General features: G+C 41.4%; 1 protein-coding gene across 5 annotated transcripts in view; it reads left to right on the top strand.

Annotated features, from left to right (window-relative positions):
• Dys (Dystrophin) overlaps nt 1-23,536 on the top strand; it is a 257,169-nt gene that overhangs the window by 221,496 nt on the left and 12,137 nt on the right. For 4 of the 5 annotated variants that reach the window (XM_080274264.1, XM_080274265.1, XM_080274261.1 and 1 more), the window contains exons 13-18: nt 1,222-1,377; nt 9,509-9,628; nt 10,121-10,257; nt 19,649-19,789; nt 20,140-20,392; nt 21,997-22,108. In XM_080274264.1, coding sequence (XP_080130390.1) covers nt 1,222-1,377; nt 9,509-9,628; nt 10,121-10,257; nt 19,649-19,789; nt 20,140-20,392; nt 21,997-22,108 — 919 coding nt within the window. The remainder of the gene's footprint in view (nt 1-1,221; nt 1,378-9,508; nt 9,629-10,120; nt 10,258-19,648; nt 19,790-20,139; nt 20,393-21,996; nt 22,109-23,536) is intronic. The other variant, XM_080274262.1, reaches the window with a different exon arrangement.

Raw genomic sequence — 23,536 nt, 5'->3', positions numbered from 1 at the left:
CCATTGAAATGTGCCCTATGCCCTATTCTTATTCTTTAAAATATACAAAAACAAGGTAAAAGGCTAATTGATACTGCCATTGTCCATGAAGTAGCTAATTTATCACCTGGGAACACCCCACGTGCATTTGGTCGCTAATTTTCCATGTTCATTACCCATTGAAATGTCCCTTATGACCTATTCTCTTACTAAATATATATATATATAAAAGGCAAAAGGCTAAGTGATAATTCCATTGACCTGGAAGTAGCTAATTTGTCGTGTATTGTCTAGATTTCCTGCTATCCCCACGCTATCCCCACAGAAGGGGTACAGCACAGTCCAGCCATCCCCGTGGGTAAGGGGTTAAACAGCTTACCAGTGAACTTGATTTTTTGTAAATATTTCCATAATTTGTTGAAATATTTTTGTATCCTGTTTTCTCTTCATTGACATTTTGCACTGACATTTGCAGTTTTTTTTGCTTCAGACAAAAAAAAACTGACTGTTGCTTAGTGCTTGTATTTAAGGGTACTTGTTATGGTATACATTTGTGTTGATTTATAGCTTTATAAACATAGCAACAGTGAAATGTTTATTTACATCTGGATTTTATATGGCCATATGATTTACGTTGTGAGTTTGTCATCATTTGTTAGTGTTATACAGAATAGAGAAGAGTAGAAAATGGTTACTGTAATGAAGAGGTCAGTGGTTGTTGTTGGTGTCAGTTAATCCCAGTCCTTCTGGCAGAGCAGACCCATTGACCACAGGTAAGAAACTGCTTCTGTGGGACTGTCCTATTGGTACAGTGCAGTACAAACACTTTGTAGTGATCTGGTGCCCCCTTGTGTTAGACAGTAGATCACAGGGTAGGACCAGAGTCTTTTCCTACACTGAAGTGCAGGGAAATATGAGGAGGTTTGTCTCGTGGGTAGATGCCACAGTTGCTCCACCTTGGGTGCACAGTGCCTCCACAAGAGGCTAATGGTTAGTGTTTTTAATCTGTTGAGACCAGAATCACTTCCAGGGCATATCTCTAATAGAGTCACTGGGAGATGATCAGACTCAGTTTAGTCCAAAGTGTTTCTCTAAGCACCAGAGCTGAATAAATTGTCAGGTGTTAGAATAAATTCTGGAAAAGTGACCTTAGTGACAAGGCCTGCTTAAGCTTTATTTCAGAATTGCAAGATAGGAAATGGGATAAAATGGAATGTTAACATCATACTTACATCCTTACAGGTGAAATGCAACATATGCAAGGCCTATCCCATTGTGGGCCTGCGCTACCGCTGCCTGAAGTGTTTGAGTTTCGATATGTGCCAGCGCTGCTTCTTTGATGGACGCAGTGGCAAGAGTCATAAAATTACCCATCCAATGCATGAGTACTGCACAGCGGTCAGTATATTACCTGAGATATATTTTGTTGTTATGTATGGTATATCTGTTTGTCAGGTCTAATGAATGTACAGTATACTCCCCATTATCCGGCGTGATAGAGCCAAAGGCCTACTGAATACTGTCAAAATGCTGGGTTATGCAAAAGTACCCCCTAGGGGCCCCTAACTCTCCAGTCCTATAACACTTATCCGCGTCTAACCCCTACAATATGCTTAAAAAATTCTAAAAACCGCTAATAGATGTTCCTAATAATAGAATACTTTAATATACTGTTAAGTACACTGTAATTTTATGTACAGAAGCAATTTCATATTGATGGGGAAGAATATCAAATTTCCCCCAGCCAGGAGACCCATTTTCTTTCACCTGGCAGTACCTAATGCATAAACACATGCATTGTAAACACTGTAAATCGTCGACAAACGGCTAAAAGATGTTCCTAAAATTGAAATACTGTATGTACTGTGAAGTACACTGTAATATTCTGTACAGAACACATTTCATGTTGATAATTGTGATGGTGGTGATGGTGGTGGTGGTGGTGTAAAGACATTATTGGAGATCACCGTAAAATATATATATATCAGTTATATGGAGCATGCTTCACTATACTGTATTGTGCTGTACTTTGTACACCATACTGTACAGTTCTTTCATTGATCAGAACTCTAAGCAGATGACTCTGCCACACAGAACAAAACAAAACTTTTGTCTCATAGTAGGAAGGGCAAGCTTCACTTGGGAATAAAACAGTTGTCTCAGTTATTTTGCATTTTGTGTTAACTATTCCTTTGTAGCATGATTATTTTGCTTAGTAAAATAAACACATTTTCATCAACTCCTATTGTTTAGTAACACAATTTAAATGACTTTTTTTTCCAATCTACTTTCATTGGTGCCTTAGCAGAACCCAGCAGTCACTTGTACAGTACAGTAATGTACACTTAAGAACACTGTAAGTTGTACTTACCAGAGAGGAGAGCAGCAATACAATGTGTCAGAGAGCCACATTAGCACTAGAAGGCCAGCCAGGTTTTGGAGGGAAGCCCATGCGTTGTTGCCATTTTATAACACAATACAGTAATCCCTCTACTATCTGACGTAATAGAGCCAAAGGCATGTCTGGAAAGTGGTCCTGTCCAGATAGTGGGTCCCAGCCTCCTGGACTTGTACTTAAGGACCCTAACCCAGCCTAACTCTGAAAGCCACCTAAATAACTCCCTACCGGACATGCATAGCACCTACTTAAACCTATTTAAGACCCTGTTCACCCTATAATGGACATAAAGCATGAAAAAAATGAAAAGGAACCAAAGAATGAGGAATTAGAATTGACTGTACCTCAGCCAGGGTATTTACAGCACGTCTGTGGCCGCCTTGTCTAAGGCTTTGGCAGTTGTGAAAATGCTCTTGAAGCACGTACAGTAATCCAGTGTTGTGCTGCACTTAATTGTTTGCACTGTGAGTTATAATTGTTTAACACTGCACATTGTTCATAACTGCACCACGCCAGTTTCAACTGCCAATTTGCACTCCACAGTTAATGCTTTGCACTCTAAATTCTCATTTCTTAACACTGCACAGCACTGTAAATTCCCATGTGGTATTGCAGTTTATTCACTGTTTATTCACAAAAAACGAACACGTGTGGCCTCCATTGCGATAAGCATCTACTTGCGATCAAAGATAGGCAGTAACTGTTGGTGACGGGAAAACAGAGTTGCCCAGATTGCAACGGCCACATTACCAAACTCCTCAATTTTCATTACCAAATTTAACTTTTCATTACCAAATTCGTAAAGCTAGCATTTATTCTTCACTAATTCACTGAGGTGGTTTGGCCACGTGGAGAGGATGGAGGGTGAAAGACTGACGAAGAGAGTGTATGTGAGTGAGGTGGAGGGGGAAAGAGGGAGGGGGAGGCCGAGGATGAGATGGAGAGATGGGGTGAAGAGGTATATGAGAGAGGGGGGTGTGAGTTGGGAGCAGGGGAGTGAAATGGCGGGGGACAGGGCGACTTGGAGGCAATTTGTTTGTAGCCACCCCAAATGGGATTGAGGCGTCTGGCAATAGATAGATAGATAGATAGAAATACATGTACTCACTCTCCTTATAATTAACAGCATGTTGATTATTTTCACGCTATGTAGGCTAGCAGAGTAATCAGAGAGAGCAAACAATCCACCTTCACCATTCTGTATATCCTCATACATGTGAAAAATCCATTTGGTAATGCATTATTCTGATTCATTACCAAACAAATTTTTCATTACCAAATTGGCCCACATTTGGTAATGAAAAATACCAAATGACAACCCTGACAGATGAGAGGGGAGGGGGGAGGAAGGAAGGGGTGAAGGGGCCATGGTGTAAACAGCTGTTTGGTGCCGCGCAGCTATTTGAAATTACAGGTGGGAAAAAATGAGGATTTTGGAGAGATTTTTTTCTTTTTTTGGGCATTTTTGGGTTCCGAAGGTGGGCGTCCGGATAGTACAGGGATTACTTTTTGAAAGAGATAGAGTGGAATGTTGGCACGTCTGTATATTGACACCATAGCAGCAGGGGAATACAATGTAGTGTGAGAGAGCATCCACCTTCCTGCTGCCAGCCAATGAAAACTCTGCTTTAGAACTCCCCCTTCCCTGCCGTAGCCAATCAGAACTCTTCTATTCCCTACCACTACGTCTCCCTACCAACACCCTGTGAGCAGCTAGGCCCACCAACCGCCAATCTTCCCTCTCTCGGCACTCTGCCACGTTCATAAGTACAGCATAACCCCATTCTTTTTGTGGACTGCATTTCTTTATTTTCTTGTTTTGTGATTGTGACTCGATGTTTGATGACAGCAACTGTCTCATGCAGGATAATAATGTATTTTAGCCAGAAGAAAGAGTCCTTCATGCCGGATAGTGTCAAAGTTTTATGCTTACTGTCGGGTACCATTTTAATTTAGCCATTAACTATGTCGGATAACGTCGTATGCCGGATAGTGCCAAGATGGATAATCGGGAGTTTTCTGTATTTTATCTACATCTTCAGATGGCTTTACATTCAGTGACAAGCCAAATGGTTCCCTGTAATCCATGAAACCATTCACAATGCTGGGTGATTACCATATAACCCATAGGTGTTCTTTATGTGTCAGCAAGTGGATTGGCAGAGGGTTAGTGTCCCTCCTTGTAAAACAGTTAACTCAGAGACAAACTACCACCTCTTTCAGGATTATGGTGTCTGGCTGTATATAGATAAATAGAGACTCTCTGCTTGTCTGTCTGTTTATTACATATGCCTAATGTTAGAATTATTCTGGGTAACTGACAAAAATACTTCCATGCCTGTTTATCATTAATCACTACTTCCACACCAGGCTACTGAATTTACTGAATGAAAAATACTGTATACTGTACTAAAACATCCGTTACAGTAGTTAGCTCCTTAGGAAGAAACACATGCCAGCGATGATGGTTCTTATTGGTGGAAGCCTGAATACCTTGATCTTAACTATATAGAATAGTTTAGCCAAATAGATTTCATTTTTTCTTACTAAGTAATCCATCTATCTATCTGTCTGTTGCCAGACACCTGAGTCCTGTAAAAGGTGGCCACAAACAAATCGTCTCCATGCCGTCTTGTCCGATGCCACTTCACTGCCTTGCTCCCAGCTCACACTCTCCTCCATCTCATCCTCAGCCTCCTCCTCCCTCTCCCTCCCCCTCCATACCTCTCCACTTCATCCCTCCATCTCATCCTCAGCCTCCCCCTCCCTCTCCCCCCCTCCATCTCACTTGCATACACTCTCCTCATTGGTCTTTCGCTCTCCATCCTCTCCACATGGCCAAACCACCTCAGTGTATTTCTCCTAATACTTTCTATCACATCGACATCCACACCACAGCGCTTCGTCACTTCCTTATTTGTCAGTCTCTTTTTCCATGAAACATTGCTAAGTAATAATAATCCATTCATCCATCCATCGTCCAATCCTATGTCACCCCATGAGGAGCATAGGAGCCTGGGGCTAGGCATTTAAGATGAGAGTGATCAGCCTCACTCATCCCTGAGTCGAATTATGTGAGCAGAATTCCCCAACCACCCTTTGGATATAAACCTACACAGGCACAATCCGACTGGAGCACCATAATTACCCACTAAGCCACCAGGCACCAAAATTTGGTTATATGGTTACCACCTAGCATAGTAAATGGTTTCTTGGTGTACAGGAAACTATTTGGCTTGTCACTCAGTGTAAAGTCACCCATAGACAGAAGAGAGAGGAAAAATGAAGGAAAGAGGGACAGAGGAGGAAGAACGGAAAGAAGAAAGGAAGGAAGTAAGGAAAGGGCAGGCACCCGAGAGCAGCACTGCATCAAGTGAGCGCCCCTGCCTACCACTTATTATTATTATTATTATTATTATTATTATTATTATTGATGTGGTAGGTGGGGGCGCTCACCATCCACTCACTCGATGTAGTGCTGCTCTTGGGTGTCTGCTCTTTCCTTTCCTCCCTCCATTCCTTCCATCCTCTTCTGTCTTTCTTTACTTAATTTTTTCCGTGTCCTTCTGCCTACGGGTGACTCTACACTCCCTCTTTTGTCTTTTTGTCCTTCATTCTTTCCTCTTCCTTCAGCCTGTGGGTGACTCAACACTGAGTGACAAGCCGAATGGTTTCCTGTACACCAGGAAGCCGTTTACTACGCTGGGTGGTAACCATATAACCAGATTATGGCACCTGGTGGTTTAGTGGGTAATTACGGCGCTCCAGTTGGATTGAGCCAGTGAAGGTTTTATCCAAGGGATGGTTGGGGTTATTGCTCACATAATGCCACTCAGGGATGAATGAGGCTGGTCACCATCTTAAATGTCAGGACCAACTTGCCTAACCCTGGGCACCTACGCTCCTCATGGGGCAACGTAGGATTGGATGATGGACGGACTATTATTGATGTTGTTGTTGTTGTTGTTATTACTGTATTATTCATTCATCATCTGCTCCAGTGTTGCCCCATGAGGTGTGTAGGACCCTGAGACTAGGCAAGTTGGTCCTGACAAAGATGAGAGTGTCCAGTCTCACTCATCCTGAATGGCATTACGTGAGCAATAAATTCCAACCATCCCTTGGATATAAACCTGTGGGATTAAATCCAGGTTTCAGGAGGATGGTTAGATGCAAGCACTACTGACCTGGCCTCCTGAGGCCCCAGATTATATATACACTGACATCAGGGTAATTTGAACCTAGTAGTACAGGGTATTTAAAATTTTTATTTATTCATTGAATGTGTATTTTATTCTTCACTCTGTTTCCTGCATATAAGTAAATGTAAAGTGTAATTATCAAATTTGTTTTTTATTCAATGCACATTTAGTTATTTAAGAAGTTAATCCAGTATATTCATTCACATCTTCAATGTCAGGACCAACTTGCCTAGCCCTGGGTTCCTACACTCCTTGTGCGGCGACATAGGATTGGATGATGGATGAATGGAAATAATCCAGTATATTAGATCATCAGCATCATCATGTATCCCACTAACAAATGGGGTGGGTCAGATCTTGAAGTAAGAGCAGAAAGCATAAAATTAAGAGAACTGGAAGCAGAGTGTCCATTTAAATGGGCAAAACATCCATTTACTCAGCATTAAGACCAAGGCCGTGCACATGGGGGGGGGAAGGGGTTTGGGTGTTTAACCCCCCATTTGAGAAGAATGAATAATTCAAATGAAAATAATACTATAAACGTAACTCAGTAAATTAATTAAATCCTGTTAAAAGTGTTATGAGATAGAAAAATAATAGAGAAAGAGGTAAAGAAATCTACAAAATTAAAGAAAGAATGAATTAAGAAGTTTCACGAAGGTCCTGGAATGTTTTGTTACCAGAGAGAATAAGTGAAAGGTCATGGAAGGCTATTGATAAAAATGGATGGTTGTAGAACATAGTGGAAATTTCTAGAATGTGTCGTAAGGGTATATGAGTGGTCCTTGTGTGCAGAGAGTTAGTTTTTTTTTTCATTCATTGCCAGATGCCATGTATCCCAGATGGGGTGGCCAATGGCTTAGAGTTAATTGTTTTACAGGGAGGGGCACTAATCCTCCACCAACCCCACTTGACACGTAGGGATGCCAACAGCATCTGGTGTTCCCAGGCGGTCACCCATCCAAGTACTAACCAGACCCAACGTTGCTTACATTCAGAAATCAGCGAGTGAAGAAATGTTTTTTTTCTCTCTCTCTCTCTCTCTCTCTCTCTTTTTTTTTAAGATGTCAAGTAAACGACCAAATTCTTTGTTTAACTTTGAAGGTTCTGTAGAATTCAGTGTATAAATTACCCTGAGATTGTACCCTTTCAGTACTTTAGTCAGTTACAGTACCTAAGTTTACTGTATTGCGTTACTTAGTTTTGTGGATAATTAAGGCACTCCTGTCAGATTGAGCCTGTGCAGGTTTACATCAGTGGGTGGTTGGGCTTTATTGCTCACATAATGCTACTCTGGAATGAGTGAGGCTGGTCACTCTATCTAATGTCGGGGCCAACTTTCCTAGCCTCGGACTCCTATGCTCCACATGGGTCAGCATAGGATTGGATGATGGATGGATGACTGAATGAAATAAAGTGAATAAACTATGTAATGAATCCCCCCCCCCCAACCCCACCTTTCAAAAATCCTGCTCACAGCTCTGAGGTTATCATGGCACCACCTCACAGGCAGCAGTCCACAAGAGAAAATGTTTCATAACATGGTCTCTCACAATGCATGTTGGGTAGAGACTATGGCATCAAGAAAAACTGTGCAACTTTCATCATGTACGTCTCCATACATATCCTATTCATTTTTAGCCTTTGTGGTAGGTGGGGGCACTCACCATCCACTCACTTGATGTAGTGCTGCTCTCAGGTGTCTGCCCTTTCCTCTGCTCCATCCTTCTTTCCTTCCATCCTCTTCTTTCTCTCCTTTAGTCTTTCCTCTTCCTTCTGCCCACGGGTGACTTTACACTCCCTCTTCTCTCTTTCATTCATTCTTTCCTCTTCCTTCTGCCTGTGGGTGACTCTACACTGAGTGACAAGCCAAATTGTTTCCTGTACACCAGGAAACCATTTACTATGCTGGGTGGTAACCATATAACCAAATTTTGGTGCCTGGTGGTTTAGTGGGTAATTATTGCACTCCAGTCGGATTGAGTCGGTGAAGGTTTATGTCCAAGAGATGGTTGGGGTTTATTGCTCAGATAATGCCACTCAGGGATGAGTGAAGCTGGTCACTCTCATCTTAAATGTCAGGACCAACTGCCTAGCCCTGGGCTTCTGCGTTTCTCATGGGGCAACATAGGATTGGATGATGGACGGATGGATGGTCAGTTTATTTGCTTCCTCAGTATACATCAGTTTCTAATACATTCACATATTCAGTCATCATCTTCTTGATCTTCCATGCCCTCTCCCACCCTCAAATTCTTTTAAAGTACTGTTAATTACCCTTTTCTCCACTGTATTCATATCCATTGTCTCCATGTGACCATACCGTTTTAGCACACATCTCCAGAGTTTTATCAGTACAGTAGATCTACATAGTACTAATCTTTCATGAATGTCCTGTATGTGTTATCTTATTCAACTTGTACATTTATAATTTTAACAGTCCCATATCAACTGCTTTCACTTTTGCCTTCAGACTGTTTGATACTGAAGTCTTCCAACCATATGCTATTGTTGGCATGAAAGCTTTCTCAATCAGGACCTTTTGCAGCCTCTACTTTATGTCAAAACTATTCATAGAATGGACCACTTTACTTTCTTGAGCCACTTAACCCTCCTTCCTTGCCATATACAGCATGCCTAATTCCTCTGTCACTGCATCTAAGTACACATATCTGAAATCTACAACTTGCGGTCTGTGTTCATTCATCAGCTTTTCGCCTTGTTAGTCATTTTGTCTCCCTTTTTCAGTCATCACTACCCTTTTCTCCATTAACTTTTAAACCTGGCTGCTCATAGATATTCAGAAAATTTAAAACCAGTCCAAAGATTCCATTCACTTTTTGTAAGCAGTGCAACATTCATCATCTGGGGTGAAAAAAAAAAAAAAAAGTACAATTTGCAGTATTAAATGTTTTATTTGTGGTTTTAGACAACTGCGGGTGAGGATGTGAAGGACTTCACAAAGGCTCTGAAGAACAAATTCAAGTCAAAACGCTCACTACAGAAGCACACCAAGAAGGGCTACTTACCTGTACAAACAGTCCTGGAGGTAAGAAGAACCTGTCTGTATAGAACACTCAAAATGTGAAGCCATGTGCAGTGGTGTAATGCCTGTTTTGAGTCACAGTAGTTCAGTCAAGCTCATTAACTGTGAATCTTGTCGATTTCCACATGTTTGTGGTAGTAAGGGTGAGTTAATTTCATCCTGGATAGGACTTAAATGAACTGGGTATGATCTCATTGTCTCTTATGTTTCAACATTTTTTTGTAAAAGATACTGTAAAAGTAGTTAATTTGAATTATTCTTCAGCCATTCATCTGACTGCTTATATTCATAAATTACCTAAAAACTAGTGATATATTAATTCCATTTCTATGTAGTTCCTGTGTTAGTACATCAACCTGAGATTACCTGTTTGCTGAGTCACATTGTTTGCTCAGTCACATTCTTGTCAGTATCTTGCCAACATTTACCATTTTAAGCTATCCACGGTGAAGGAAATACCCAGAACTAACATTGGTGACTAATTTTAATGTGCAGGGTGATGCACTGGAATCACCATCCCCCTCCCCCCAGCACAATGTAACCAGCCAGGACATGCACTCCCGCCTGGAATTGTATGCCTCCCGCCTGGCTGAGGTGGAGCTCAGAACCAACTCAAACTCGACACCAGACAGGTAAGACTATATTTTTATTTATTTGTTTTCATATATACTGTACAGTAGACCCTCCCAATGATGGACAAATTTGGGGTGACTCCTGATCTGATTACGTTAGCCGAAAATCCATTATATCAGATGGTCCCCCCATTGTGGCATTTCAAGCATGTTTGAAAATAAATGAGTACAGTAGGATATTCTAGTAATAAAAATGAAAACTTTATTGATATTACACTAACTTGGCCCATAATTTCACCCTTTTTCCAGTTTATGATATTTCACATCCTTGTCATTGCACATCCTCATGAGACACGTATAGTTTGACCCATTACAATACAGGACACCCTCAATATAAGGAAGTACCTGGTACCACACCCATGATGTTAAAGCTTATAGTTTGTTCAAGCCAAACACCTTGCTGTTCAGAAATTTCTCAGTCATTGAGGCTTTTACCAAACAAAGATCGCCAAATATAGAGCATCGTTTGGCCATGCAGTCGTACACAATGACATACAGCTAGGTGTAAATGGCTCTGTCTCAATAAATGCTCTATTTATGGCCCCTCTCACGATGCTGGTTGCCCAGAGAATGATGCAGTGTTCTGGGGGATGCGGAGGAGCGCGTGCGTGCATGTGTATGTACGTCATGCTGGTCAAAGTTTCCCATGCATCCATTCATTTCCGAACAAAATTCATTATGTGAACATAACGTTCAGCCAGCTCATGGTGGTCGTTAAAACAAATTCGTTAAAAGAGGTTTTTGTATATCGAGGGTTTATTGTACAGCCTTCATACAAGATGACGGAGGTTATGCAGAACCTTGTGCTGAATCAAATTTGTGCTAAAACATGACATATTTACATGTAAAATAGGGGTTAGGTTTGGGGAGCCCCATATTTTTCTTTAAAAATATATATAAAGATAGGTTATTGCAAGAAGTCTATGCCTGAAGACATCCAAGGCAGTGTGTTTACACATAATCTTGCTGACTGGACACAGTGCATCGTAACCTAACATAACCCGACTGATAAGTTTTGCTCTCCAATACTCCTAATAATTTTAACCACCAAAGCTTATCACCAAGCCAAACCTTGAAAGCAACCATTACCAACCCAGCAAAAGCTTTTTACTTAAGCAGGATGTGAAGAATTGCCGCCCAGCATCTTGCATATTTTGTCAAGAATTACTTTTGGTGCAGTGTCATTAAAAAAATGTACAGTGTGAAACTATTTTTGAAGGTATCATTGATCATCAACAGTAAAGGAAAAATATACTGAAATCTTCAGTATGGAGTGATTGCATACAGCTCATGTGATAAACATGAATGCATCAATCCTCCAAGTCAGCCAAGCAATATAATTTGTATGATAGTACAATTAGAAGAACTGAACTCACATAAATTGTCTTAACTACTTAGTCAACATGCATTGTCTTCACATACTGTAAAAGCTGAATTTTCTAGCCTCTGAGTTCATCATTTCATAACATAGATCGGTCACAAAGCCCTTTTCACACTCATTGCATTAACCCCTTCTTTACTGAGCATCATGTCCTGTATTGGCAGCTACCCCCCCTCCCTCCAAAAACACACACACACACAAACACACACACACACACACTTACTTACTTACTTACTTACTTACTTACTTACTTACTTACTTTTTGGTGCATTGGAGTGGGGGATAATTCATCATTGCGTCTAAGCTAATAACTTTTTTTTTTTTTTTTTTTTACGTCAGTGATCAGATAAACCCCAAAAGATTGTGCCAAAAAATAACTTAAAATATTACATACAGTATTTTTGTTTTTTCATATGTTTTGTTAAAATATACATACATAAATAACCAATAAATATTTAGGCTTGAAAACAGTAACATGCACAGTTTATAAATGTACTGTATTTACTTACCTTGTAATTTATGTTGATTCGTCACTGGAAATAATAGGTTTTTTGTGGGTGAGAAGTTGACCTATATACAGGCGTGCTCCGAGGCAGACGCAGCCAGACAAGGCAAGGCCATAAGCGATAAAGAAGAATGAAAGAAGTGAAGAAAAAATGAAGGAAGAGGGGAAAACTGATGCAAAAGGAAAAAAAATGTGGGTGTAGGAAGTATAAAAGTAAAGAAAAATAAAAGGAGGAGAAGAAGAAGGGATAGTAAGAGAGAGAGGAATGCATTTGGGTTACTTGTTGTGCCAGGCCTGGTAATGTTCAGCTGAATGTAAAGAAACACAAAGAATTCACTTTCATTTACATCAACCCATCTCCTAAATATGAAATTCCTCATGATTTTTGTTGGGTTCTCAATGAAAAATTTGTCTGCATATGCATTTGTCCAAGGACAAATGTTTTGCACTGTCTCTTTTGTCATGAACAACATGAAACAATCAAACGCAATGTACAAGTGATTTTCATTTTGATAAATTACTTCCGGATGCACATTCAGAAAATCTTCTACCACATTTGGCAAATCATTTGGTGTTTTGTCTGAAAAAGGGTCACTCAGAAACCTAAATGTGTGAGAAGTTGAAGAGGAGTCAGAACTCAAGACAGACATGCTCGACATACAACTTTCACTGTCGTCTGTGTTCCCACGCTCACTCTCTTCTGGCTCATACAATGGATCATCGTCACTTTCTTCAGACAACCACTTATTATCAGATTCATCCAGATCGCTGTCTAAATAGAGGGAAAAATCCTCATCATCATCACTTGACGACATGTTTCCGTATAACGAGGTCTGTGCCAGGGTTTAGCACAGAGTACACATTCCCTCCAAGGCTGCAGGCACACTAAGTCATCTTTAACAAATTTACTTGAAAATTAGTCGCAGACTCGCAGGGGAGGCGGGGTGGTGGGGAGGTTGATAATGTGATTGGTGCTTGAGAAATTACATCATATATGCAGTCTATAATTGATCGAAACTAATGAGGTTTCATGACATTTGTATGACATAGTAATGTTGCTATTGGTCAAGAAAAAAGGAGTGTTACAATATAGTCCAACTTTTTCTGCAGCTGAAAACCACATGGAAGGTTTATAAGAGCCATACCAAGGCAGCAAAGCCTTGCAGACAGCCATGATGTTTGGAAGTACACGTGTAGTTCCAAAATTGTCTCGGTACCTCAGTGGTTTTAAGAATGGAAGTACACATGTACTGTCAGATGCATTTCGGTAAAGAAGGGGTTAAACGTGAAAACATGGATTTTACTGCTCCCTCATCATTACATTATTTTTTTTTTCTTTTTTCACTAACCCTCATATACAGTAAACCATCAATATCATGAACTACACTCGACCCTCGATTTGGCGGACCCTTTTTTCCCAGATTTTGGATTTCCCGGACACGGGCTGAGGCCGGACAATATTATCAAATGCCAGAAAAATGCCCGTACACGTCCGGGATTCTCAACAAAAGTCCGGCCTTTATTCTCTCCTATAAAACTATAAGCAGGCTGCTGCTCAACACAGTATAATTTTTGCAAGGTTTTGACTTGATAAAGGCCATTTGTATCACACTCTGTCTATCTATCTATTGCCTTTGTGTCACACTCTGTCTATCTATCTATTGCCAGACGCCTCAATCCCGTTTGGGGTGGCCACAAACAAATCGCCTCCACGTCGCACTGTCCCCCGCCATTTCACTGCCCTGCTCGCAACTCACACACCCCTCTCTCGTATACCTCTCCACCCCATCCCTCCATCTCATCCTCGGCTTCCCCCTCCCTCTTCCCCCCTCCTCCTCACTCACATACACTCTCCTTGTCAGTCTTTCACCCTCCATCCTCTCCACATGGCCAAACCACATCAGTGTGTTCCTCATAACGCTTCCCATCACATCCACATCCACACCACAACGCTCCTTTATATCCTTATTCGTCAGTCTGTCCCTCCATGTGACTCCACAGGCTCCTTTTAAATAACTCATTTCCACTGCTCTCACTCTTGACTTGTGTCCTTCCAACAACGTCCAAGCTTCACACTTTAGAGTTGGTATCACAATACTGTCATTAGTAACTTTTTCACTTCCATGCTCACTTCCCTGTTTCTTATCACTGCTTTCAAGGAACCAGCAACCTTTCTTCCCTGCTGTACTCTTTCAAGCACTTCACCCTCCAAACCTCCATCTTTACTCATCACACTACCCAGGTACTTAAACGTACTCACATTTTCCAATTCCTCACCATCCAACCTCGCTGTACATTCACTGACTTCACCTCTCTCAAAGACCATCACTTTACCCTTCCCTACATTCACCTTTAGATTCTGTTTCCTACACACTCTCCCAAACTCATCCACCAAGCCTTGCAGCTCCCCTTCATCTTCACTCAACAACACAGTATCATCTGCAAACAACAGTACAGGGAGTTTCCAAACACTATCCTCTCTCACCAGGGGCACTCCAACATCCACTACCCTACCTTGTACCTCTTTTATTACCCCATCCATGTACAGATTGAACAACCATGGAGACATGACACATCCCTGTTTCAACCCAACTTTCAAAGAGAAAAATTCACTTAGTTCACCATCCACACGCACTGCAGCCTTAGCCCCATCATACATACTCTTCACAGCATTCAACAACTTCCCATCTACTCCATATATTCTTAATACTTTCCACAATCCTTGTCTATCCACCCTGTCATATCCTTTCTCCAAATCCATGAAAGCCACATACAACTTCTTTCCCATCTTTAGAAATTTTTCCACTAAAGATCTAAGAATGAATATCTGATCTACACAACCTCTTCCCTTCCTAAAGCCTCCCTGTTCCTCTCCAAGTAATTCCTCTGTTCTTTCTCTAACTCTGTCAATAAGTATCCTACCATACACTTTTCCTATTATACTAAGAAGACAAATGCCCTTATGATTACCACACACTTCTTTTTCCCCTTTTCCTTTGTACAAGGGAATAATTATACCTGACTTCCAATCCTCCGGGACTCTGCCTTCCTCCCAGGCCAATCTGCACATCTTCCACATCCATCCTACTACTATCTCTCCCCCATGCTTCAGCATTTCACCACACACTCCATCAGTTCCTGGGGCTTTCCCCAATTTAACTTTCTTCATTGCTTCCACAACTTCTATCCTACTGATTTCTTCTTGTCTTCTCACCTCCCTTCTTCTCCCAGCCATTCTCCAGCCACTTATACTCGCATTACTTCCATCCTGTATGTTCAACAATTCCATAAAGTGTTCTCTCCATCTGCTCACTTTTTCTCCCTTCTCCGCTAGTAATCTACCATTTTTATCTTTCACTCCCCTGCTAACCTCACATCCACCCTGTCTTACTCTCTTTACCTCTTTCCAGAACCTTTTCTTACAGTCCCTCCTCTTTACACTCAAATTCCTTCCAGATTCCTCATCCATTTTCTTCTTACTCTCTCTTACTAATCTTTTCACCTCTCTCTTTCTTTCTACATATAACTCTCTCTTCCGCCTCTCAACTTCTTCCACGCCCCTATTTCTCATCCATTCATTGTATGCTTTCTTCTTTTGTGCCACAGCCTGTCTCACTTCTTCAGTCCACCACGCTGTTCCTTGCACCTCCCTCCGTCTTCTCTTCCTCCCACACACCACATCACATGCTGCACATATTTCTTTTGTAAATATCCTGCACACACCTTCCACATCCCCCATCTGCTCCAATTCATATTTGCCCAATCGTTCCTCCACTTCTCTCTTATACTCTGCCTTTTTCTCATCATCTTGTAACCTTTCCACTCTCCTTGCAACTACTCCTTCCTCTCGTCTTTCCTTTTTCCTATTTCTCCATCTTACTTGGATCCTAATTCTGGCCACCACCAAGTAGTGGTCAGAAAGTCCACTCCCCCAACCTCTATAAGCTCTTGCATCCATTACACATCTTCGCATCCTTTCATCCACACACACGTAATCAATCATTGCCTTCCTTTCATTCAGTTCACCACCCACCCTTCTCATCACTCGCCATGTATACCTATGGATCATTTTATGCCTGAAGAGGGTATTGGCTATCACCAACCCCTTCCCAGCACAAATGTCCACTAACGCACTGCCATTCTTATCTATCTCAGCAGGAACACCCCAGTCACACACAAGAAATTATTTTCATACATGAAATGCATCTTGGCCACCAACCTGCTTCACTTCACCAGCTCATAACTTGTGGCAATATCCCATTTGCTTCTTGCCTTTCTCAAATGCCACAATAAACAGTTTATTGCATAACACAGTAGAGTTTAAGGGAGGCTTGGACACAATAATATTCATAGGTAATAAAAAAAAAAAATTCTTACGAATGAAGTAAATGAGACCCATTCCTACTCACTTAGCTCACTCTGCTAGGTGTGACTAAATACCGAATCTTCACTTTTCACTGGAAAATATTTTAATTTTTTTTGCCACAGTGGCTCATACACACCTACTTATCTGAAATCTACTTTAAAAATTTTACATAATGTAACTTAACCCGTACCATCCCAGGCATTTTTGCAAGTTTATACCCATCCAATCCCGGACCAAAAACGGAAAAAAATTTTGTTGCATAAAAGTCCAAAAGGACATAAAAATCAAGGAAAGGCAAAAAAAAAAGTACTCCTTATAGGAGAAATAAGACCAGGATGGCCGTCCGTCATGTTTTTAGCCCAGTTTCCCAAGCTGTGAGCAATGTTTTCCCACCCAGCTGGGTGGGATGAGAGAGAACGGGAGAGGAGAAAGGGGGATTCCCCTTTCTCTGTGTCCTCCACTGGCTCATATTCCTCCCCAGAATAGTTATCCAGGTCTTTCTCTTCTGAAGAATCACTAAATGAAGAGACAGAAGGGTCCATGTGACAATTTCAACAGCCTCCTCCAGCCCAGTGAGGCGGAAAAATGGCGTGATTTTCGCGACATCCTGACGCTCTGACGGACAGTGGCACACTGATGTTACACACCCATTCAGAACCAAACTCAGTACTACAACTGCTTGGACACAGTGTTGCCAATACATTAAGCTACTCCTTAGCAAAAAATAAGCAAGATTAAAGCAGTTTGAGACATGCTACAACGCCTGAATTTTGCTGTCAGCATCATCGCGTCGCTGGGATTAATCGAGACGTTTTGTACTGTCAGCACCATGCCGACGGCGGCATTGTACGGGTTAATTAAAATATTAGGTTTCAGAGCTAAAATGCACGAATGTTAGCAGTTATTTTTCCCCTTCAGATCGTCAGTGTATCTTGGTCAGCTGATGAGTGGTTGGCCAATGTTAGCAGACATTTCCCCTTCAGACCGTCAGCACACCTTTACAGACTTCTGTTTTGCAAAAATATTTATTTCGAGTACAAAAAAAAAATGTATCTGCATTATAAATTGATATTTATCCAAAATCCATCAGGGTGAGTTGTTAGGCTAGAGGCAAAACACTTCTGCTAACTTTAAGAAATTTTCACTCTGAATCCTGATTTTCGATTAATAATTAAATTAAGCACAAATTTTTGGCTGAATTTCAAATAATTAGGTGTGTAAACGTATATGGTGATAAAGATTAAAATATTTTCCAATTAAAATTGCCAATTCGGTCCAAGAGTGCGTGTTTGTATTTCGGTCAGCTGATTAGTGGTTGGCTGACCTTGTGGTGCTCAAATCCTTGCTCATTTTCCTCTTTTTTTTCTCAGCTTTCTGATTTTCTTCTATCGTACCCTCCACATTCTGATCAACAACTGTCTAAACAACCATTCTTAGGGTTGTAGCTAGCAGAATACAGCTATTGTGTCAGTTATTATTATTGTTATTGCATCAGTGTTGTTATTTTATGTACTGTGTATGTTAGTTATGTTGGTATAGGTTGCCTACATTCCAGAATGCTCTAGATTATTGGAATAATTGCCAGACAGTATTGGAGAACTCGGACAATATATGGTAATAGCCCGGGGAATTTTTTTTTTTTTTTTTTTTTTTTTTTTTTTTTTTTTTTTTTTATTTTGTCCGACTCTGGGCATAGGCTTCACAGCCTGCTATCAAGGGCCCAGCAGTCCTCCTACATACCATACACCTCTACATGTGGGGCCAGACTTTTGCGATTCTCGGACTTTTGGGGTTCCCGGACTGATCTACCCCCCTTTTAGTCTGGCAAATTGAGAGTTGAGTGTAATTGGGGGGAGGGATGGGTCGTTATATCCGAAAGTTCATTAAATCCGATGGTCGTTATTAACCGAGGGATTACTGACCCAAGGTCGCTATATCCATGGAGTCATTCGATCCTGCGTGTGCAACCACAGCTTACTCTATGAAGTTTCTCATGGAGAATTCAATGGTTTATGTAGTTATACAGTACATATACAGTAAATACCATTCTGTATGAAGTTGTACATATAAATACAATGCCTATACAGTAAAACCCCGATATAACGGACTTCAATAGTCTGGAATTCGCTTTTATCGGAATTGAGGAGCTACCGGACAAAATTCTCCTCCCTCCCCTTCCCTCCCCTCCTCTCTCCTCCCCTTCCCTCCCCCTTTCCCCTGCCCCTTCCCCTTCCCCCCCCCTTTCCCCTGCCTCCTCCCCTCCCCTCTGAGCTGTCAAATCTAGCTAGGGAAAATAAAATGTCTTTTTCAAGTGGGTTTCAAATAAAGACAGCTAAAATAATTGAGGTGTGGATATCTGTATGCAAAGACATGAATAAATTACAGGTAATGATTCAAAAACACCCGCCATAAAGCGTAAAAAATACGCAAAATATTCGAGGCTGGGGAAGTAAAGATACTATGTGCTAGGGGGTGAGGGTGGGAGGTGGTAAGGCCAGGAGGGGGTGTATGGGGATGGAGGGATGGGAGGAGACCACCACCAGACACAAAGGAAGGGCCCCAGTGGAATATAGGAACATGGAGAGAGGATAGGGGGGAAATATCCTCCCCCAAGATGACTGGGGGGGAGGGAGGGATGCGAGCCTGGATCCCCCCTCTGGTGTGTCCAACACCTAGTTCTGATTGGTTAGAAGCCATCTACATCACAGCCGGAGTGGAGCCAGCTGCCACCAGTTTTTTTGTGGATATTGCATGATCGGCGCTGCTCGTCCTTTTAAGAATTGCGCAAAAAGCTTGATCGACGAGCTTAGTGCTTAAGGGGTTAAATGTCAGGATCAGCTTGCCTAACCCTGGACTCCTTCGCTCCTCTTGGGGCACCATGGGGTTGGATGATGGATGGATAGATGTATTAGTGAAAAGAGAGACCTCTGGTAGTACAGGAGTTAGAACAGTGTCCATTAACCCCTTTTTTATCATGGTGTTTATGTTTTGTTCTTGCTGCTACCTAATGATTTTATTCATCTTAGAGGAATCTTGTGATAGTGGAGTACATAGTTAACTGTGGTTCAGTGTACATTATGAGTACTGTTGGGTACTCTAAATTAAGGCTTTGCTTTTAACTTACCTGTCCACCTGACAGTGAGGATGAGCATGGTTTGATTGCCCAGTACTGCCAGTCGTTGAGCTCATCCGATGCTCCCTTGCCGGTACCTCGCTCCCCCCTGCAGGTGATGGCTGCTGTTGATGCTGAACAGAAGGATGAACTGGAGCAAATGATCAGGTACTGTATATTCTTTAGGCTTCATCACGGTAATCTTGTTGCTTAATATGTAAACTCATACAGACAGAGGAAACCTGGTATACTTTGCTATGTTGGGAAAGTAAACCTCTTAAGGTGATGTTTGAATCTTCACAAATAATATTATAGATATTGTTTGCTTATTCTTAAACCATGCTCTTGGTCTCCTACCCACATGTGAAAATGGAAAATTGGCGTAGCTGGATGTTGATGATGAAGCAACGGTTAAAGCTTCTGGCTTTTAGTTCCTTCATCCTTGCATGAAAGAATATATGCTGTATGTATTAATCAGCCCCTGACTAAACCCACATTCCTTACTCTCCCCCCCTTAGAGCCCTTGAGGAGCAGAACACTGCACTTCAAGCTGAGTATGATCGTCTCAAGTCCCAGCAGCCGATGGAGTCACCCCCAGAGGACGGCCCGGGGGGAGGAGGAGGGGGCCAGAGATCGGAGGCAGAGATGTTAGCAGAAGCCAAGCTTCTGCGCCAACACAAAGGCCGGCTGGAGGCTCGTATGGGCATCCTTGAGGAGCACAACCGTCAGCTTGAGGCTCAGTTGCACCGGTTAAGACAGCTGCTGGGAGAGGTACAAAACCTGAATGGGAAGGAAGTTTGGGAAGTACTAGTGGAGATGGTGACAAGGATGTAGGATTAAAACAGTTACTAGTGAATGTTGCAAGGATGTAAGATTGAAGAGACAGGTGGATTGTCTGATGAAAGTTGATTGGAAAGAGCCAGCATGAAGTGAAAGAAAGAGTGACAGAAGATTGAGAGTAAGAAGATAGTTATTAGAATAAGGGAGGGAACTAGAGGAGGAAGAACAGTTACAAAATGAGGGAATGATTGATATGTGAATGCATGTAAGACAAATCAGGTCATGTAAAATGGGAGAAGGAAATAGCATGAGAACAAATACATTAATGAATTAGAATGGTGTAATAGCCAGGAAACCATTTACAGCACTGGGTGGTAACCATATAACCAGTCCATACATGTTCCCTAAGTGTTAGCAAGTGGGTTGGTGGAGGGTTAGTGCCCCATCCCGTAAACCAGCTAACTCAAGACAAATGGCCACCCCTTACAGGATCATGGCATCTGGCTATAGCTAGAAAGTATGACGAATGTTTGTGAAACGCAGGGTGTTTGGGGAATGTGAGAGGGAAGAAAGGAAAGAATTGTATGTATTTTGGATAAAGTGTGAGGAAAAATTGTTCAGAAAGAATAGGTCAAGTGTGAGAGGGTAGAATGTTGAGAATGCTTTGATAATGAAAGGAGCTAAGTGTAAGAATCAGAGAGAGAAAGTAAGGAAACATTATAATGTAAAGTGAGCGGTAGTGGGTCTTGAATATGTTTTCAGTTCAGGAAATATGAGAAAGATACCATGAGATCTTTGGTAATTGAGTGATCGGTAAGCCGATTTACTCTGTGAAGTACACTATATTGACTGACAAATACAGGCATCTCAAACAGTATAACCCCTTTACAATGATGACTTTCATTTCAGTCTTGATATTTCCAGGCAGTTTCATTCAGTGCAGGAGAGACTTTGAACTGGAATGTTTAGGTGTAACCTTTATTATCCCTTCATTAAGGTGTTCTTGGCAGAATAAAATTGTCTGGTAATAATAATAATAATGAAAGTGTTTTTCTTAGACAGGTAAATTGCTGCTTGAAATGAAACCATTACACACACACACACACACACACACACACACACACACACACACACACACACAGAGCTTGCTGGTGCAGTGGTAACGCTGTCGCTTGCCAACTGGTGGACGGGAGTTCGCGCCTCGCTCAGGTTGCGAAAAGTTTCACTGACGAAGTGGGCGGTTACTGTCCCTCTTGAGCAAGGGGACGGGTGTGTGCGTGTGTGAAGGTCACAGCCTTGCCCTTAGATCGGACTATATGAGCTCTCAGCTCCCTTCCAGGAGGGTAAAAGCTGACGATCACGACCATCAAGTGATCCTGACCGGCCCGGTGAATTACACACACACACACACACACACACACACACACACACACAACAACAACAACAACAACAACAACAACAACAACTTTGTAATTAATCATGATCAACCTTGAGTGTAGAAAAGATGTTATTTCATGAGCAACATAACACTGAAGGTACTTTCATGTAAAACAACTTGAAATGAGGAGTAATTGTACCTTGCCCCTTGTCTCCAGCCGGGCGGCATGAGCTCCCCCAACAAATCTGGAACACTACAGACAAAGGCCGTCACTGCTAGTCAACTGGCCATGGACTCCCCAGCCAAAGTTAACGGCCACTCCACGCAAGGTAAGAGTACATTTATAAAATTTGGTTTTCCTAGCACATATCAGTGACTTTAATGTTCATGAATAGTAGAATGCTGGAATTGAATAGAAATTTTCATTTCTATTAGGTTGTCTTTAAAATTTAGTATGCATTTGGGACTTAAAACTGTTGTATATGGACAGAAGATGATGAAGTATGGATTATTTTTCTTTGTCTATTTGCCCTCAAATATATATCATATACCAGGGTATCAAATTTTGCTCCTGTGTTCAGTAGAACACACTTAAGAAAATCATCCTTTTAGGGGCATCCTTTTACTGCTCAGGATGCTGCATTGCAGTTGATCGATAAACTTTAATATACTTTTTCCAGAACTGTTCTAGAGATCTTTCAGGCCATATGAAGTTTAGAATATTTTACCCTGCCGGTATTAAATAATTTCTCCATCCATCCATCTATCATCCAATCCTACATTGCCCCATGAGGAGCGTAGAAGCCCGGGGCTAGGCAGTTGGTCCTGACATTTAAGATGAGAGTGACCAACCCCACTCATCCCTGAGTGGCATTACGTGAGCAATAAACCCCAGTCACCCCTTGGATATAAACCTTCACTTGCTCAATCCGATTGGAGCACAATAATTACCCACTAAACCACCAGGTGCCAAAATTTGGTTATATGGTTACCACCCAGCATAGTAAATGGTTTCCTGGTGTACAGGAAACCATTTGGCTTGTCACTCAGTGTAGAGTCACCCACAGGCAGAAGGAAGAGGAAAGAATAAAGGAATGAAAGACAGAAGAGGGAACGTAAAGTCACTCGCAGGCAGAAAGACGAGATTTCTCACTGTAGAAATATAAGAGGGACAGGTATAATTTCTGTACTGTATATGTATGGTGCAGCCAGTATATACAGTACTCACTTTTGAATATACAAATAAATATATGTACTGACAAATGACATGGTGATATTTATATGCAGTTAGGTGGTGATCGGAATAATGGAATCACTACAGTGCACACGTAATTACCATATGTGATATTCATGCTCATGTAAATACCTACAGTGGTTTGAAAGGTAGTGTTCATCAATATCATTAGTTGCAAGAACAAGAGCAGAATTTGTTTATATGTTTACAGGGGCAGATGCTCATTTTAATAAATACTCTACATTGCAGCCCATTTTACCATTGTTTAATTATCAACTGTGAATAAAAGAGTGAAGTTTGTTTAAATAGATTCTGTTTGTATTTTACTGGTCATTGTTTTGTTTTGACTTGTAAATACAGTATATATATTTTTTGAAGCTACCATGGTTTCCTTCCTGTGTTTCTCTTGTATTTATGTCAGTTGTCAGTATCTCTTTGCCCTTGTAAATATGTATAGCTTGCATAAGCCATTTACCACAGATATGTTATTGCTACAGTAGTTTAAGAAAGCTTACAGTTTTTT

This window comes from Coenobita brevimanus, chromosome 57 (genome assembly GCF_032717465.1).
Source record: "Coenobita brevimanus isolate Jiangsu-jjx chromosome 57, ASM3271746v2, whole genome shotgun sequence".
NCBI lineage: Eukaryota > Metazoa > Arthropoda > Malacostraca > Decapoda > Coenobitidae > Coenobita > Coenobita brevimanus.
The sequence above is the reverse complement of the archived record's forward strand: the minus strand, read 5'-3'. Positions and strand labels throughout refer to the sequence as shown.